The sequence below is a fragment of the Mercenaria mercenaria genome, chromosome 4 (genome assembly GCF_021730395.1).
Source record: "Mercenaria mercenaria strain notata chromosome 4, MADL_Memer_1, whole genome shotgun sequence".
NCBI lineage: Eukaryota > Metazoa > Mollusca > Bivalvia > Venerida > Veneridae > Mercenaria > Mercenaria mercenaria.
The window spans coordinates 6469201-6484875 of record NC_069364.1 but is presented as its reverse complement, the minus strand read 5'-3'; the positions used below and the strand labels follow the sequence as shown (position 1 = coordinate 6484875).

Sequence of the window (15675 nt, the reverse complement as noted above, 5' to 3'; positions counted from 1 at the left end):
ATGGTCAAGACTCACAGAGATGAGTCCTCTTAGAATACGACTTGCATTAATCTAAAAACTTACTTCCTCCAAAATCACATTCAGACTTCAATATCAAAGAGAAATACCTGGCATACAGTAGTATTCGAGGATCATATAGTTGCTGAATCTGGGGAAATCACCAGTGGAACATATAGGTTCGTCACGGATAACTGGAGCACCATAACAAGTCATTTTTCCTATACAGTTCCGATAGGCATCCCATGATCCGGACCATGATTTCATGCAGTCGGTCTCATTGTACGTACAACATTTCTCTTGACCTGCTGGGTTTCCTATATGGTCTTCAGGAGAACAGCCTGTGAACAAATCAGTGTGCACAGACATGTAAAAATGTTTACGTTTAAATCAAGGTCCATGACAGTAAATAGTAATAATGATTAATAATAATAAGTAAACAGATTGCCAGGAAAAGTTTGAAACCATGGTATTTAAGTGACATGTGGCGGATTGAAACAGTCTTACCTTACTTGGACTCAGTGTCGTTATCTTTTCTGGTGATGTGGGATGTTGGAATCTGTTCAATGATTACTTATGATAGTTCTAGGTGGCGTGAGGGGCTTTGCCCTTTCCACTATCTCTCATTAAAGAAGGTAAGAGGTCTTCTTAGTCTTTATACTTATCATTTTAAAATAATTCGTTCAAAATAGCAAATTATCAAATTTGTTACGATTGTAAAAAAATTATTTAAATGGATAGTAGCACAGTGAATATAAAATTTAGTCATAAAACGCTCAAATAGATTAGCATGTTTGGAACTGAGCGTAAGAAAAACCTAACCATGTTTTAAAAGAAAAGTACATTTTTGAGAAAGCTGTCTTCAAAATTTAAATTAAGATACCGTTTTTGTCCCATTTTGTTAATATGTTTTAGGACCACTTAAACTGTACAAATGTTTAATTTACTGATTAGTCCATGCCAAAGTTTTGTCGAAAAGCGATTACCAGTTACAAATGTACAATAATAACTTGTATATTCCTAGGACTTTTTCTGTGAACAGAAAGTACAATAATTATAATGTAGAATCTATTCGCATGGATCAATGAATACACTGCTCGTCAAATTAAAAAAAAATTAATGTCAACATTTATTAAAATTTAATAGTGTGTTCAATATATCTAGGCACTTTAAGTGCTCTCAAATAAAAGGTCTAGATCATGGCCAGAATTTGCAAATCTGTTCCTTACTCAAAGATGTAGGCTTTGTTGCAGCTATGACATCATTTATGTAGACGGTGCCACTGGTACATGACACGTCAACAATGTTTGAACCTGCAGAATTATCTCCATAACAGTATGTGGCTCTCTCTATGTTATTACAGGCTGAAATACAAAAGAAGGGTGCTCCTTACGCATTATTGTTTATTAGGAACTTTTGCACAGGTCTCAAATGTTACCAGACACGTTCATGATTTTAGTCAATGGTTGTTTTACATAAATCCTGTAGCTTATCATATGTCATCTGCACATGTATACAATGTAATTGACTATTGGCAGTATTAGTTTTGTAGCATTTAACAGAGGTCCATTTGTTTACTCAAGACCTTATACAGTAAATGGTACTTAGGAGATGTCCTGTATTAATTCAAAAGTCCTGTCAGGGATATTATACCATAGAAAAGTTCTTTACATTTTAAATGCCTGTAATTATGCAAATATATCAATCTATTTTTATGTCTTTTTAGCTCACCTGTCACGAAGTGACATGGTTGAGCTATTGTGACCGCTTGATGTCCGTCGTCCGTCGTGCGTAGTCCGTCGTCAGTCGTGCGTCGTCCGTCAACAATTTCTAAAAAAAATCTTCTTCTTTGAAAACCACTGGGCAGAATTACACCAAACTTCACAGAAATGACCCTTAGGTGGCCCCCTTTCAAAATTATTCGAAGATTGAATTCCATGCAGAACTCTGGTTGCCATGGCAACCGAAAGGAAAATTTTTAAAAATCTTCTTCTCGTAAACTAGAAGCCCTAGAGCTTAGATATTTGATATGTAACATTGCCTAGTAGACCTCTATCAAATTTGTTCAAATCATGACACCGGGGTCAAAATTGACCCCGTCCCAGGGGTCACTTGATTTTACATAGGAAAATCTTAAAAAACCTTCTTCTCAAAAAACAGAAGGCCTAGAGCTTAGATATTTGACATGTAGCATTGCCTAATGAACCTCTACTAAAGTTGTTCAAATCATGACCCCGAGGTCAAAATTGATCCCGCCCCAGGGATCACTTGATTTTACATAGGAAAATCTTCAAAATATTTTTAAAAATAAACCAGAAGGCATAGAGCTTAGATATTTAACATGTAGCATTGCCTAGTAGACCTCTACAAAATTTGTTCAAATCATGAACCCCGGGGTCAAAATTGACCCTGCCCTAGGGGTCACTTGATTTTACATAGGAAAATCTTCAAAAAAATTCTAAAAATAAACTAGAAGGCCTAGATCTTAGATATTTGACATGTAGCATTGCCTAGTAGACCTCTATAAAATTTGTTCAAATCATGACCCCCGAGGTCAAATTGACCCCGCCCCATGGGGTTACTTGATTGTACATAGAAAAATCTTCAAAATTTTCTAAAAAAAAAAACCCAGAAGGCCTAGAGCTTAGATATTTGACATGTAGCATTGCCTAGTGGACCTCTACAAAATTTGTTCAAATCTTGACCCCCCCCCCCCAGGGTCAAATTGACCCAGCCCCAGGGGTTACTTGATTGTACATAGGGAAATCTTCATAAATTTGCTAAAAATAAACCAGAAGGCCTAGATCTTAGATATTTGATATGTAACATTGCCTAGTAGACTTCTACAGATTTTGTTCAAATCATGACCTCCGGGGTAAAATTGACCCCGCCCCAGGGGTTACTTGATTGTACGTCGGTAAATCTTCCAAAAAATGTCTAAAAATCATCAGTTTGACATTTGAAACATGTAGCTCATATTACTCAGGTGAGCGATATAGGGTCATCATGACCCTCTTGTTTGAAGTGATACAGTCCTTGAAATATCTTAAATTAGTATTGCATATATGCTTTACCTTGGGTAAGGCTTTTGAGTATTTTTTGCAAAGAAATAGCAGTCGTACAATAGAAAAATAATTATCTTTTTTGTATGTGTTAGATTTTTGCACATATAGTTTGAGGGGTGAATGCAACAAGTGCAATGCACGTGCACATCGATAAAAAAGCACCTTCGCATTCACCCCGCGGATATGACTATTTTTTTGTTGTTATGGCATTGCGAATGTCGTTTAGTGTTATGCGTCTTTTTGTTTCTTTTCTTTTTTATTTTATTTTTTATCTATTCATTTTTTGCAAATATACAAACAAATTTACGATTTTAGGTTTTTGTCTATATGTTTTATACATGTTACGTGTGTTTGTTTGTTTGTTTTGTTAATTTTATAGGTTAGTTGTAGTCTCTTTTGTTGTACACGTTTCATTTAAATGCATAATTGTTGATTGATATATTAACACAATTTGTTTCTAATATACAGCTATTAGGATATCGATTTGAGGGCGGTTATTTGTACACACGAGGTGTTGCCCTAGAGATACTGTATCATTTATTTTTTCCTCGTACTTTTCATATAATACGATGTTTATTATCAAAGGCAATGGTAACTTTCTAACATGATAATATGACAAAGTATGGGTTTGTTTTTACACGTTTTAATACTGAGTTTATTGTAAACTATTTGGACACTATTTAAGAAATAATATATCTCATCAGTGATTTGTCGCTGAATAAATCACTGTTTGGAGTTCAGATGCGAAGGAATTTTAATATATCACGAGGGCGCAGCCCGGGTGATTTAATGCTACGCATTTGATCGACAAACAGTGATTTATTCAAGAGCAAATCACTAAATGAGATTTATTATTTCGATTCTAACACGTTATCAAGGACTTTGAAGTACACCCTTGTCGGCATGCATTAAATATTTGCCCGTTTTCAATCGGGTTCTTTTCCAGCGCGCCGCTACACCGCTTGACGCTATGACGTAATAATTGTGACGTCAGAACAGTAAATTGTTGTTTAATAATTCACTGTTTCAAGCCTTCTTTGTTTAATAGGAAAATGAATCGGATCGTGTTAGAATTAAATACTGTCCCGTTACTTTACCTTTTTCATGTATTTGTATATTTTTTCATTAAAAACTGCGTTGGTCTGAAGTTTATATTGCCGTGAAGTAGACATTGTTTATTTTACTTGTATAAAAAAACATGTTTTTGTCGGCTGAAGTGTACCAGACAACACTCCGTTCAGTGCAATGTAAATACAGAGATATGCAGGAGATCGTATCTACCCAATTTAAATAGTCCCAACATGTAGACTGCAAATTGTATGAACCAGTTTACTTAGTTCCATTTATGACAAGTATTAATTCAATCCAAAAATATATTGTTCGATCAAATAAAATAAAACCGTTCGTTTACTTTGATAAATCTGATAAAATGGGGAGTCTGTCCTATTGTTTTGTTGTTTTAGTTCTGTCTTCACATAGGAGATATACGCTACTGGGCAAAAGAGATTTTCCGTGGCTAGAAAAACGTGGTAGAAAGTTAACGTAGGCCTACTTAACGGACAGTTGCGTTAATTTGATAATAGATCTATACCGAATATTTAATATTTCGAAATAAATTGCAACCCACTGACATTTTCTAAGAGCGACAGCATCACAACGGGATCAAGTGAAGGCCGTAAGTTTACATGAATTTTTTTCTACAATAGTGATACATTATACAGACGTTTGTCATCGCTTTGTAAAAAATATATAATTGTTTGTTTCCGGTATCCCGACCTACCCTAAATTTTTGGCCCGACCCTAAATGTTTTTATGGCCTTGGAGATTTTTTTTTCCAACTTTTTAACAAAAAGTTACAAACCTCCACTTTTATGCTTTAAACATGGTCAGTGATGTTAGAAATCAACTTACTTTTGCTCTAAAGGCATAACCCCCTTATTTGTATTCATTTTTACATAAAAATAATTTCCGAAAAGTCTCACTTAATAAAAAATATTTCCACAAAGAAAAAATCCGACCTATCTACCCTAATTTTTTTAGCACGTTACCGGAAACAAAGAATGTTTTAGACCTAACTATAAAATATATTTTCCTATTTCGTACTAATTTGAGCTGGTAAATGTAACTTTATTTCCATACTCAGTCGCGCTAATTTGTAGGACGTCACAAGATCTCATACTGAAGAATGATGTGCAATGAGCTAATACTTAAAACAAACGAAATGTATTACATAAAACCAACCTGTCCCGAAACGTAAGCAAGACTAACATTTCAATAAGATTATAAATAATGATATATTTTAAAATCTACGAATACTGAATGATGATTGACATTACATGAAAACACAGTTCGGGCATTAAAGAATACAGACAATACAGACATACAAACATCTATTGTCGTACAATTTAGCTCATTCTACCAGGGACGTAAAGTTAATATTCGTTCAATATTCCAAACATTTTTGACAGGCATCAATTCCTTATCAATATTCAATCTACCATTACAAGAGGTAATAAATTTTCATTGTATCACTTTTGTAGAAATAATCAATTTTTAGCATTTACTTTTTCTCATTGTGAAGTTTTTGTTTTCAGAAAAAAACAGTAGTGATGTGCCAATATTTCAGGGTGTATTATAATATTAACGCAGCTGTACATAATATGAAATCAAGCACTGCCTCAATCGGGAATCGATCATCCCATGACCCGATAATGTTGTTATAACTTCTGGCCCAACCCTTTTGTATATTTACATTGATGTATTTAAGTATGCTTGTTGTATGTGTGTGTATAGAATATGTATATATACATATACAATCAAATATGAAGTTAAACTGATTAAACTAAACTTTGAAAAGAACTGTCTAATAACGGCACGGACCGAAGGACGCATTTTTCAAGTCGATAGTAAATATCTCATTCGGTATATCGCATGTTACCGTAGAGGGATCGATCTTCGCGCAGGATCGATTCCCTATCGATTTAAATGTAGACAACAGTGTCCATATTTGTATGATGTACAAGACGTTGCGGTTTGGACAAGTTATGTAGACGCTTATTAGGCACAAGGAAAAGGCGTATTCTTCAAAAATCCGAAGTCAGACGCTCTGTGCACCTGCCGGAAGTAGGCAATTTTTTAATTCGATGGTATATATCTCATTCTAACACGACCAGCAAATAACCTACATACATGTAGAGCAAAATCTATCTCGGGTTATTCTGCAATATACCACTCGCGTGCAATGACGTCATCCGATCCAGGTGCGTAGCGCGGTCGTAAAAAGTAGTTACCATTTTTTTCTAACACTGTTGATACTAGTATGTCGTGTTAGGATCGAAATAATAAGTTCCCAAGTGTGATTTATCATAGAATAACCCGAGTTTTTCGTTCTTATGCGAAACAATATATCACTCAGGCCTACGGCCTTTCTGATATATTCTTACGCATAAGAACTCAAAACTCGGGTTATTCTACGATAAACCACGTTTGGGATCTTATTATTTCTTAATTCGGTATATCGCATGTTACCGTAGAGGGATCCATTTTCATTATTTTCTATTAAAATGTGCATATTAGAATGAGGAATGTAAATTTCTCTCAAAGGGCTTAGCATGGTTTTCTGTAATTAAATATTTTGATATATAAATAATGCTTATACATCTACAAGCAAGTATTTGAACGTCATGGTGATAATAACATTATTAGCGTTTCTAGTTGTGGCGTCACTGATGACGTCATTTATATGTGAAATACTGTATAACGCTAAAAACCGTGTTTTTTGCAATAAAATAAACAATATCCACAATGGATAAACTTTCCATTATTTACATGGTCATGTGGAAGGAAGAGCTACCTCTATCACATAACAAATGTGTAAATTTGTAAAGATCCGACATCTTGTCAGAAGAAGCTAAATATCTTACTAAAATGAGTTTCTATGCATTTTATTGTTCTTTTAACAACAGCATTTTGAAATGCGGAGATATCATAACTATATTGACAATTTCTTTATTGAATATTAATAAGAGAGGAGAGTATAGTCCCTACAGATTCGTAAAATAATTAGATCTACACAGGTCGGCGGTCAGAAGTATTTTGGACGAGTAAAATATAATTCAACATTTTGAACGTAACTTAGTCAAAATTGCTAATGTACTATACTTATCATGTGTTGCTTTCAGATCAACATTAATTAGAAAATATATGCGTGGGTCCCCGTAGTTTGCAAGCTATAGCGATGTTCACCCGGTGATGTTTGAAGCGATGTTTCATGCATTACCAAATTTAATGAAACATACACTCTAGCAGATTTATAAACTACACTGCTTAAAATCATAAACTTTTAACAATTCATCGAAGCAACCAACTTTTCATTCTATTTTTCATTGATTTCAATGAAAGGGTGGAAATTTCAAATTCAGTATATTCTTTCAACATAATACAGAATTACATAATTTTGATAAACATTCATATGAATGAATTATCTGAAAGGAAAATGTCGACGGTCTTAATACTTAAAATTTACAGATGTTAGTGAAATACATAGATGATCTTGCATAAGTGAGTTTTTTTAATGAATTTATTCAACTATTTAATTAACATAATAAAACGCGAGGCTCGGGACGAGCATTTTATCTGTAAAGAAATAAGGCAAGTGTTTCTTCCTCGTTCTTATAATTAACAAAATATTTATTATAAATCATAACGTTTTAACAAACAAGTCCAAAGTTTTCACGAACTTCAGTCAGTCATGTCTTCGTGGCATTAATCCGTTTAGTTTATAGGAAAACAGTATTACATTTGTACTATGGACTATGCACTTTTTATAAAACCTTGTGACGTTATTAGTGATATACAGTCATAGTTATAAAATGGTACCAATATCTCAATTTCGATTTTATCCCTTTTCATGCACTCCAGTAATTTAAGCTATTTTTATATAATTATCCCCCCGCCAAAGGCGAAGGGGATATTAGAAATGCTCTCCGTCCGTGCGTGCCTCCGTCCGTCCGTGTGTCTGCAACGATCTTTGTCCGGAGCATATCTCCAAAAGTACTGGAGGGATTTTCTTCAAGCTTCATACACTGATAGAATACATTGGGAGAAAGTGCAGTGTGCAAGAACAATAACTCTACCTTGCCTATTTTTGAGTTATTCCCCTTTATCATATTTTCTTAAAACATTTTGTCCGGAGCATAACTCCAAAAGTACTGGAGGGATTTTCTTCAAACTTCATACACTGATAGAACACATTGGGAAAAAGTGCAGTGTGCAAGAACAATAACTCTACCTTGCCTATTTTTTGAGTTATTCCCCTTTATCATATTTTCTTAAAACATTTTGTCCGGAGCATAACCCAAAAGGTACTGGAGGGATTTTCTTCAAACTTCATACACTGATAGAACACATTGGGAGAAAGTGCAGTATGCAAGAACAATAACTCTACCTTGCCTATTTTTTGAGTTATTCCCCTTTATCATATTTTCTTAAAAAAATTGTCCGGAGCATATCTTCTTCATGCATGGAGGGATTTTGATATATCTTGGCACAACTGTTTACCACCACGATGCGGAGTGTCATGCGCAAGGACCAGGTCCCTAGGTCTAAGGTCAAGGTCACACTTAGAGGTCAAAGGATACAAGAATGAAAACCTTGTCCGGAGCATTTCTTCTTCATGCATAGAGGGATTTTGATATAACTTGGCACAGATGTTCACCACCACGAGACGGAGTGTCTTGCGCAAGATCCAGGTCACTAGGTCTAAGGTCAAGGTCACACTTAGAGGCCAAAGGTCAGATACAAGAATGACTTTGTCTGAAGCATTTCTTCTTCGTGCATGGAGGGATTTTGATGTAACTTGGCACAATTATACACCATCATGAGACGAAGTGTCATGCGCAGTTCCCTTCTTTAGAATTACTTCGCTTTGTTGTTACTTTAAATAGCTTTTATTGTAACTTTTTCGATAACGTTATGATGGTTCTGAGCTATTATACCCCATACCCGTAGTCATCCGGAGTAATTTAGTATCAAAACTTTGACTTTGCTTGACTAGAAATGTTCATGGCTCTGAACTTCTTTATTTAGTATTATTCGATGCATTTTTCAGTGGACTAGTTTACAGTTTCATCATACTTTCATACAGATCATACTCTTAGTTATGAATACTTAAATGCATAGCAGATAAATTCTGTCTGTCTGTCATAAAAAATTTAGTTCACAATTATGATATGAACTGAAAATTAACTGTGAAAAGCTGGGAGGGTGGTTAAATGATCTTACAAGGATGTCGGTTGCCTCATTTTAACGAAATGCCTGGAACCCGTAACTGCGCAAAAGGCGTTATAGTAAATAATAAATTGTCAAATTTAACTCATTTAAAATATAAAAGAAAGGTTTTATTTCATTTGACAGTTTTACTATTGTTGTATTTACAATACCAGAAGAGAATTAGAACATATCTGATAAAGGAAGATCGATTAGCAGAATACAAAACAATGTAAACAATAGTTCCGTTGAAATCGTTAAAATAAACGTATTCATTCGTTAAAACTTTCTATTACAACCTAAACTAAAGCGTTACCTGCCTCTTCTGTCATAGATTTTAAAAATCGTTTCCTTTAAACTCAGCCGATTCAATTAATTTTAATTTTCAAGACATATAGTCTATAAATTTGAGAACATTTTACAGTCCATAAAAGTGTAAAATATATTTTTTAAATCCAAAATCTACTTACCGACTGTAATTAAAAGCCATAAAAAATAAATCCATGTGATATACATTTTAGCTTCCTATGCCATTGTTTCCTACCATACAGTGATATTAAGATCATTTAAATGCACGTAATCAAATATCGATCCCAGACAAAAACTAGGTTTTGGCATTCGTATTCACGCCAATACGGAAGACACGATCAGTTTATAGACCATATATAATAACTTCTTTGTTACGTTTTATGCCCCTTTGTCATGATCAGTTTAAATCGTATTTTGTTCATGTTTATTTGTCATTCAATTAGTACATGATTAATTTTTAAAGAGTTTTGACTGTTTCTTTTTAGTCGCTTTTTCGTTAAAGCTATTCATGTTCTCTTTTTCTCTTAGAGCAAATAAGCTAAAGTTCTTGTCTTCAGATTTTCTTCTAACAACCATTATATGAGACTCAAGTATAATAATGATTCTTTATTTACGGTTACGGTGAACGTGGTGGGGTAACAGTGAGGTTAGGTGCACCATAAACCGGTTTAAGCTCCCCAGTGATTGTTTTGCCACTGACTGTTCCAAGGCGGTGCCACATTGTGTTCCTTTATTTGTTCGTTTTGTCTTTATGTGTTTGCTTTGTGCAAGTGTGTGTGTTGGTCGTGTGCGCGTGTACGTTTGGGGAGGCTGCGTTTTTAGAACGTGGCTTTCCCTGTTGGATATTCATCCTTGTTTTATGTAGTATAAAAGATATAAAGTAAATTGTTTTAAAGAGGTATATTTATGTTAATTCAGATTGTAATCAATGTACAATTATAAATGAGGGGAATTTGTTTTGTCGATTTCAATAACTTCTGTTGGAAATTTCACTGGTTATGATTGGTAATTCTTCCGTGGCCAAACTTTAAACCCGGAACAAGAATTAATGTAATTAAATTTTGGCATGGGTTCAATACACTGCATGCGCTACACCTTGAATGTAGCCATGTCACGTGTTTAGTGATGCCTTTCAAAGATTCTATATATGCGAGGTGACACTGTTACTTGTGGTCTTAAACGGCGCAGATCTTTATTTGGACATAAATTAACATATTAGACTAGCATTATTCTGTTTTTTTTATCTTATTTTATTTTTGCGCCCCGGACAAGTTTATCCAATTTTTCTCCGTCTCAGCTAAAAATTCCGCAGAAAAAGAAGTAAGCGTTAATTGAAACCAAGCAAAATAATAGTAGACTATGTAATTGAGTCTGTTTATGTGAGATAGTGAAATGTGCCACAGCCCTCGTGCCATCTAGCTCAGGCTTAACCAGAACTATATTGTAATGTTAAATGGAATAATACCAACACTGAGTCAATTTGTTTTGATTTTGTTAGATTTTGTCACGCCGACACAATTATAGATATAATTTTTTTGTAGTAAAAGAAGACCCAATGTACCCCTCCGGGTATAATTCATCACGGGTGGCACCTACCTTCTCCACGTGAAGAATTCTACCCCCACCCCCTCCCTCCCCCCACAAGCGAGGCTAGAGCCCACATCGGTGATGGGCAAGTGATTTGAAGTCAGCGATTTTAACCATTCCGCCACGGAGGCACCAGCACTGTGACAATCTATTGTGAAAGTTAAGTATCATTTAGAAACTCAGAACGGAACCAAGAAAAGATTGGATGCGTCTGTTCGTGAAAGGCAATGAACACTCCTCATACCCTTAGCACCGGCAAGGCCGTTCAGCAGCTGTACAGACGAACAAGACAAGTATTTAAAATGTCCTTCACTTTCATTGTTGCCACTTATTTAGAAAAACATGAAAAGTAATCTTTATTGTACCAAGCTCTACTTCACTTGTATGGCACTACTTGGGGCGAATTTTAAATTTAAATAGAAATTACCTAACAGATAGATTTATTTGAATGTTTGCTTATTAAACCGGCTCTTTACTGATGTCGTCAGCAAATCTTTTTAAATCTGACAGGATATTAAACCCGGAAAAGTGTATATATAATTATAAATTAAACCATGTGACACTGACTTTAAAAGGTAGTAAATTATGATTAAGAAAAATTGAATACACTTAATAAATATTCCAACTATCTTAAACTTTACCTGAAGTACATTTAAAAAAAAGATTTACGATTAAAAAGTTATAATTTGTAAATTACATGCAGAAAATTCAAAATATTTCTGAACCATCTTATAACTTTACTAAAGTAACGATCACACCCGCATTAGAAAGTCACTAAAACGTTTTGAATTTTCAAAAAAATAGTGAATTAATTTTACCACAAAACAAAATTACACTACTCTTATGTCTAAGTTAATTTTATGGACTTTTTGGAGAAAAAAAGTCAGTATCTACATCTTTTTATCCGTTTTATAAAACTTCTACTCTCTACTGTTGTGAAATTTCATATACGGGTAGCACGTGTGACTTAGAATGTATCTCTGACATTCGAAAATAACAGGGTGTGATACTTATCAAACACACGCAGATATTCATTTTATTCAATCTTCCGTATATATGGATGAATGAGAAATAACTTAAAATAAACTCTTCAAAAACTGAGTTTAGAGTGTATTATGTTTTGCAGTAGAGTACACTTGAATGAATATATATTGTACCACTGTGATAAACATTGCTGGTAATAAAATCAAATCAGTAGTATATTTAGTATTTTGTGTCTTTCCAGATGAGAAACTACTTAAGGATTAAGAGTATTCGTAAATATCTAACAAAGGACGCTACAGACATATTTGTTTGATCACTAGTTGTTTCGTATCTGGGCTATTGTATGGTAAAACAGAAAGTGATATAAGCAAAATGCAACGTTTTCAAATATATTTGCATAACTCTTTATAAACCATAGAAAATATGACAGTTCTAAGCAAGCATTAAAAGATCTGCATTAATTACTAACAATACTCAGGATCAAATTAAAAATGTTGTCTTTTATGTGTTTTAAGTATGTCGCAAATGCACCAGTCCATTTGACCGACCTTTCATCCCAATATCGTCCCAACAGACCAGGTCTTAGGACACTACTGAGGATGCTATGTTGTTGCGTTTAATGAAAGACAGAAGTTTTAATGTTGCATGTCTACGACTGTGGAATAGTATACCTTTGTGTTTATTTGGCCGTCTTAATCCTTAAACGCTTAAGAAGAATCTGAAAAAAAGACATTTTATTTTAGGGATGGATTTTAATGCACGAACGACACATCTGTTATAGATCATGTGTTTTGCAAAGCTACGTCTTTTATATTTGTATACTTCCCTTTTAATGTTATTTAGGGTTGTACTGTTTCTATGTCTATGTCTATGTTCTATTGCTTAGCAATCGTTAACGATTATGACTAGCAGGCGCTTTGTCAGGGATAGCTGTTAAAAATAGTAAAAACAAAACACAGAAAGTATGTGCCTCACAAAGATAAAGTAAAAGAACTATTTTACAGGCCAGGTTAAAAGTAAAAGCAGAAAGTTGATTTAGAACTGATAGAAGGGTGGCAGCTGCCCATCAAATATTTCTATGCTGAGACTAGCTTGCAAAGACAAAGGGAGACTGTTCCACAGACGTATGCTTCTGAGAAAAAAGAAGTTTGCATGATAGTGTGTCTTTGAATATGGTATCAAATAGTTCAGGTTTCTAGTTCTTCTAAGGTGACTATGCTCAACAAAAACAAGGTGCTGTTTGATCTTATACAACATTGTAACTGCATTGACCTTACGGCTTGCCAGTTTAATTCATTTAAAATTTTGGAAACACTACTTGTGTAACTGTAGCCATTATAAACAAATCTTGCTGCAGATATTTGAACTTGCTCTATTTTGAGGGTTAGGTATTTTTGCCATGGATGCCATATGGTGGAACAGTACTCTAACTGGGGTCTAACATAAGTTTTATATGCAACCTCTTTGACATTTTTATTTGGAGTTTTGACATTTCGTTTGAGGAATGTTTTGCTTTGAATGTTATGTTGTTGATATGATTGGTCCATGATAGGTCTTTTCAGATATTTGGCAGAATCACCCGATTTTAACTCGATGTCATGCAGCTTATAAGGGAAGATTACAGGGTTTCTTTTGCGACTGATTCTGAAGACTTCACACTTATCTGGATTGAATTACATGGACCAATCAGACTCCTAGGTTTCGATGCTTAAAAGGTTTTCCTGTAGAACATGGGCATCACTGTTGGATTTGACCGTAACATAGACTTCTTTATCATCTGCGAACAGCCTTACTTTGCCCTTAACACTTTCAGGCAGATCATTCATGTAGGAAAGGAAAAGGCAAGGTCCAAGGACCGAGCCTTGAGGTACATCAGAGCTAGAGGACGGGGAGATTGTCTGAATTGTGACCTTCGACGACAACCTGCTGGGTGCGACCCTGAAAGAAGGACTTGACCCAAAATGTGACCTGTGGGTTGACACCTAATCTTTGTAACTTATGAACTAGCTTCTGATGATATACTTTATCAAAAGCTTTACTGAAATCCATGACTATGATATCTGTTTGTTGACCTAGTTCTAAGTTGTCACTGACTTCTTGGAAGAAACTCATTAGCTGTCAGTTCAGTTTAAACATATTTTATTGCTTATAATACATGTATTTATATCATTACAGCAACATATGGATATTAACAATCAATTGAATTATAGCAATAGGGTCGGGCCACAAGTTCTGCCAACATCAGTAAACGGCCCTTCCCTTATTCCATTAGCTGTCCCGTTCTACGTAAAAAAAATTTCATGTACCCTTATTGTCTCTGCCAAGTTCTTGTTGGAACAGACTATTACATATTTTCATTTTTTATCTGGAATGGTGTGTCTCATCACATTGTTAGCATGCCTAACTTGGACTGTTTCAAGCAGGTTGTCTCAAAATTAAACTATTATGTCAGCAAGGGACGTTTTAACACGTTTAACTTTCTTTTATTTCTACCTTATTTTACACTTATTATACTATCTGCGTTTATTTTACATTCTCACTATCTATTTGGAACTTTCCTTGTAGTGTTTTGAGATTTCCCATCACTACTGTAACCTGTTAATAACACTCGAAACAGGGATGTGGCAATAAACGATGGATGGATAGATAGAAGTTTTGGGAAAAGTAGATATATTTTCGAAAAGATGGAAGCAAGACGTTTTGACCCCTTGACACCTTGACCCCTACCAAAATAAGATGACACCTGATCGTGAGGAGTGAAAGAAAAAATGAATGAAGAGAAAAACATTTATTTTTAGCGTTACTTGTATTTATTTATAAAAATGTACATTTATGAATAAAGTAGTATACTAATAAATGTGAAGTTTCAAACAGAGAGTTATTTTATTATTTCAATTAGTAAATGAAGTTATTTATATCTAATTACTAACATGATTAGTAATTTCATCTAAATAATTTCTTAGATAATTGCAAACGTGTGTGAAACATCATTGTTAATAATACCAACGTGAATAAACCAACACCCATAAACCATATACTTTGTCACCTACTCATAGTCTAGAACTTGGAGAAGTCCATCAATATAGCTTTTATCAATGCCTTACATGCACATTAAGAAATTAAACTGCAGAAAAATATGCCCCAAGCCACAAAAAGATCTAAGGGGTCAAAGTCTCAAATAAAAAAAAAGTAGGGGTCAATGTGTCACTCAAAATAGGGGTCAAAGTGTCACTAAGGGGTCAAGGTGTCATCTTTGGTGAAAAATTTTAAGGGGTCAAGATGTCAAGGGGTCAAACCGTCTAACATTCGAAAAGATTAGCAAGTCAGCTCCGAATTCGGGATGTTATAAAACATTGTATATGTTTAACTACGTTTTTCACATAAAATCACATTTTTGAAGTCTTTTTGGTTGTTAATGCATTTGGGTTTTTCAGGATAATCTGACATTGGAATTGTTTATGTTGAC

General features: G+C 34.4%; 1 protein-coding gene across 4 annotated transcripts in view; it reads right to left on the bottom strand.

The window, feature by feature from the left end:
• Nucleotides 1-9953, bottom strand: part of LOC123550916 (neurogenic locus notch homolog protein 1-like) — a 62491-nt gene extending 52538 nt beyond the window's left edge. For all 4 annotated transcript variants that reach the window (XM_053540289.1, XM_053540290.1, XM_053540291.1 and 1 more), the window contains exons 1-3: nt 9800-9953; nt 1227-1361; nt 108-338 (exon numbers count right to left, since the gene is read on the bottom strand). In XM_053540289.1, coding sequence (XP_053396264.1) covers nt 108-338; nt 1227-1361; nt 9800-9845 — 412 coding nt within the window. In that variant the 5' untranslated portion in view covers nt 9846-9953. The remainder of the gene's footprint in view (nt 1-107; nt 339-1226; nt 1362-9799) is intronic.
• Nucleotides 9954-15675: the final 5722 nt, after the last annotated feature.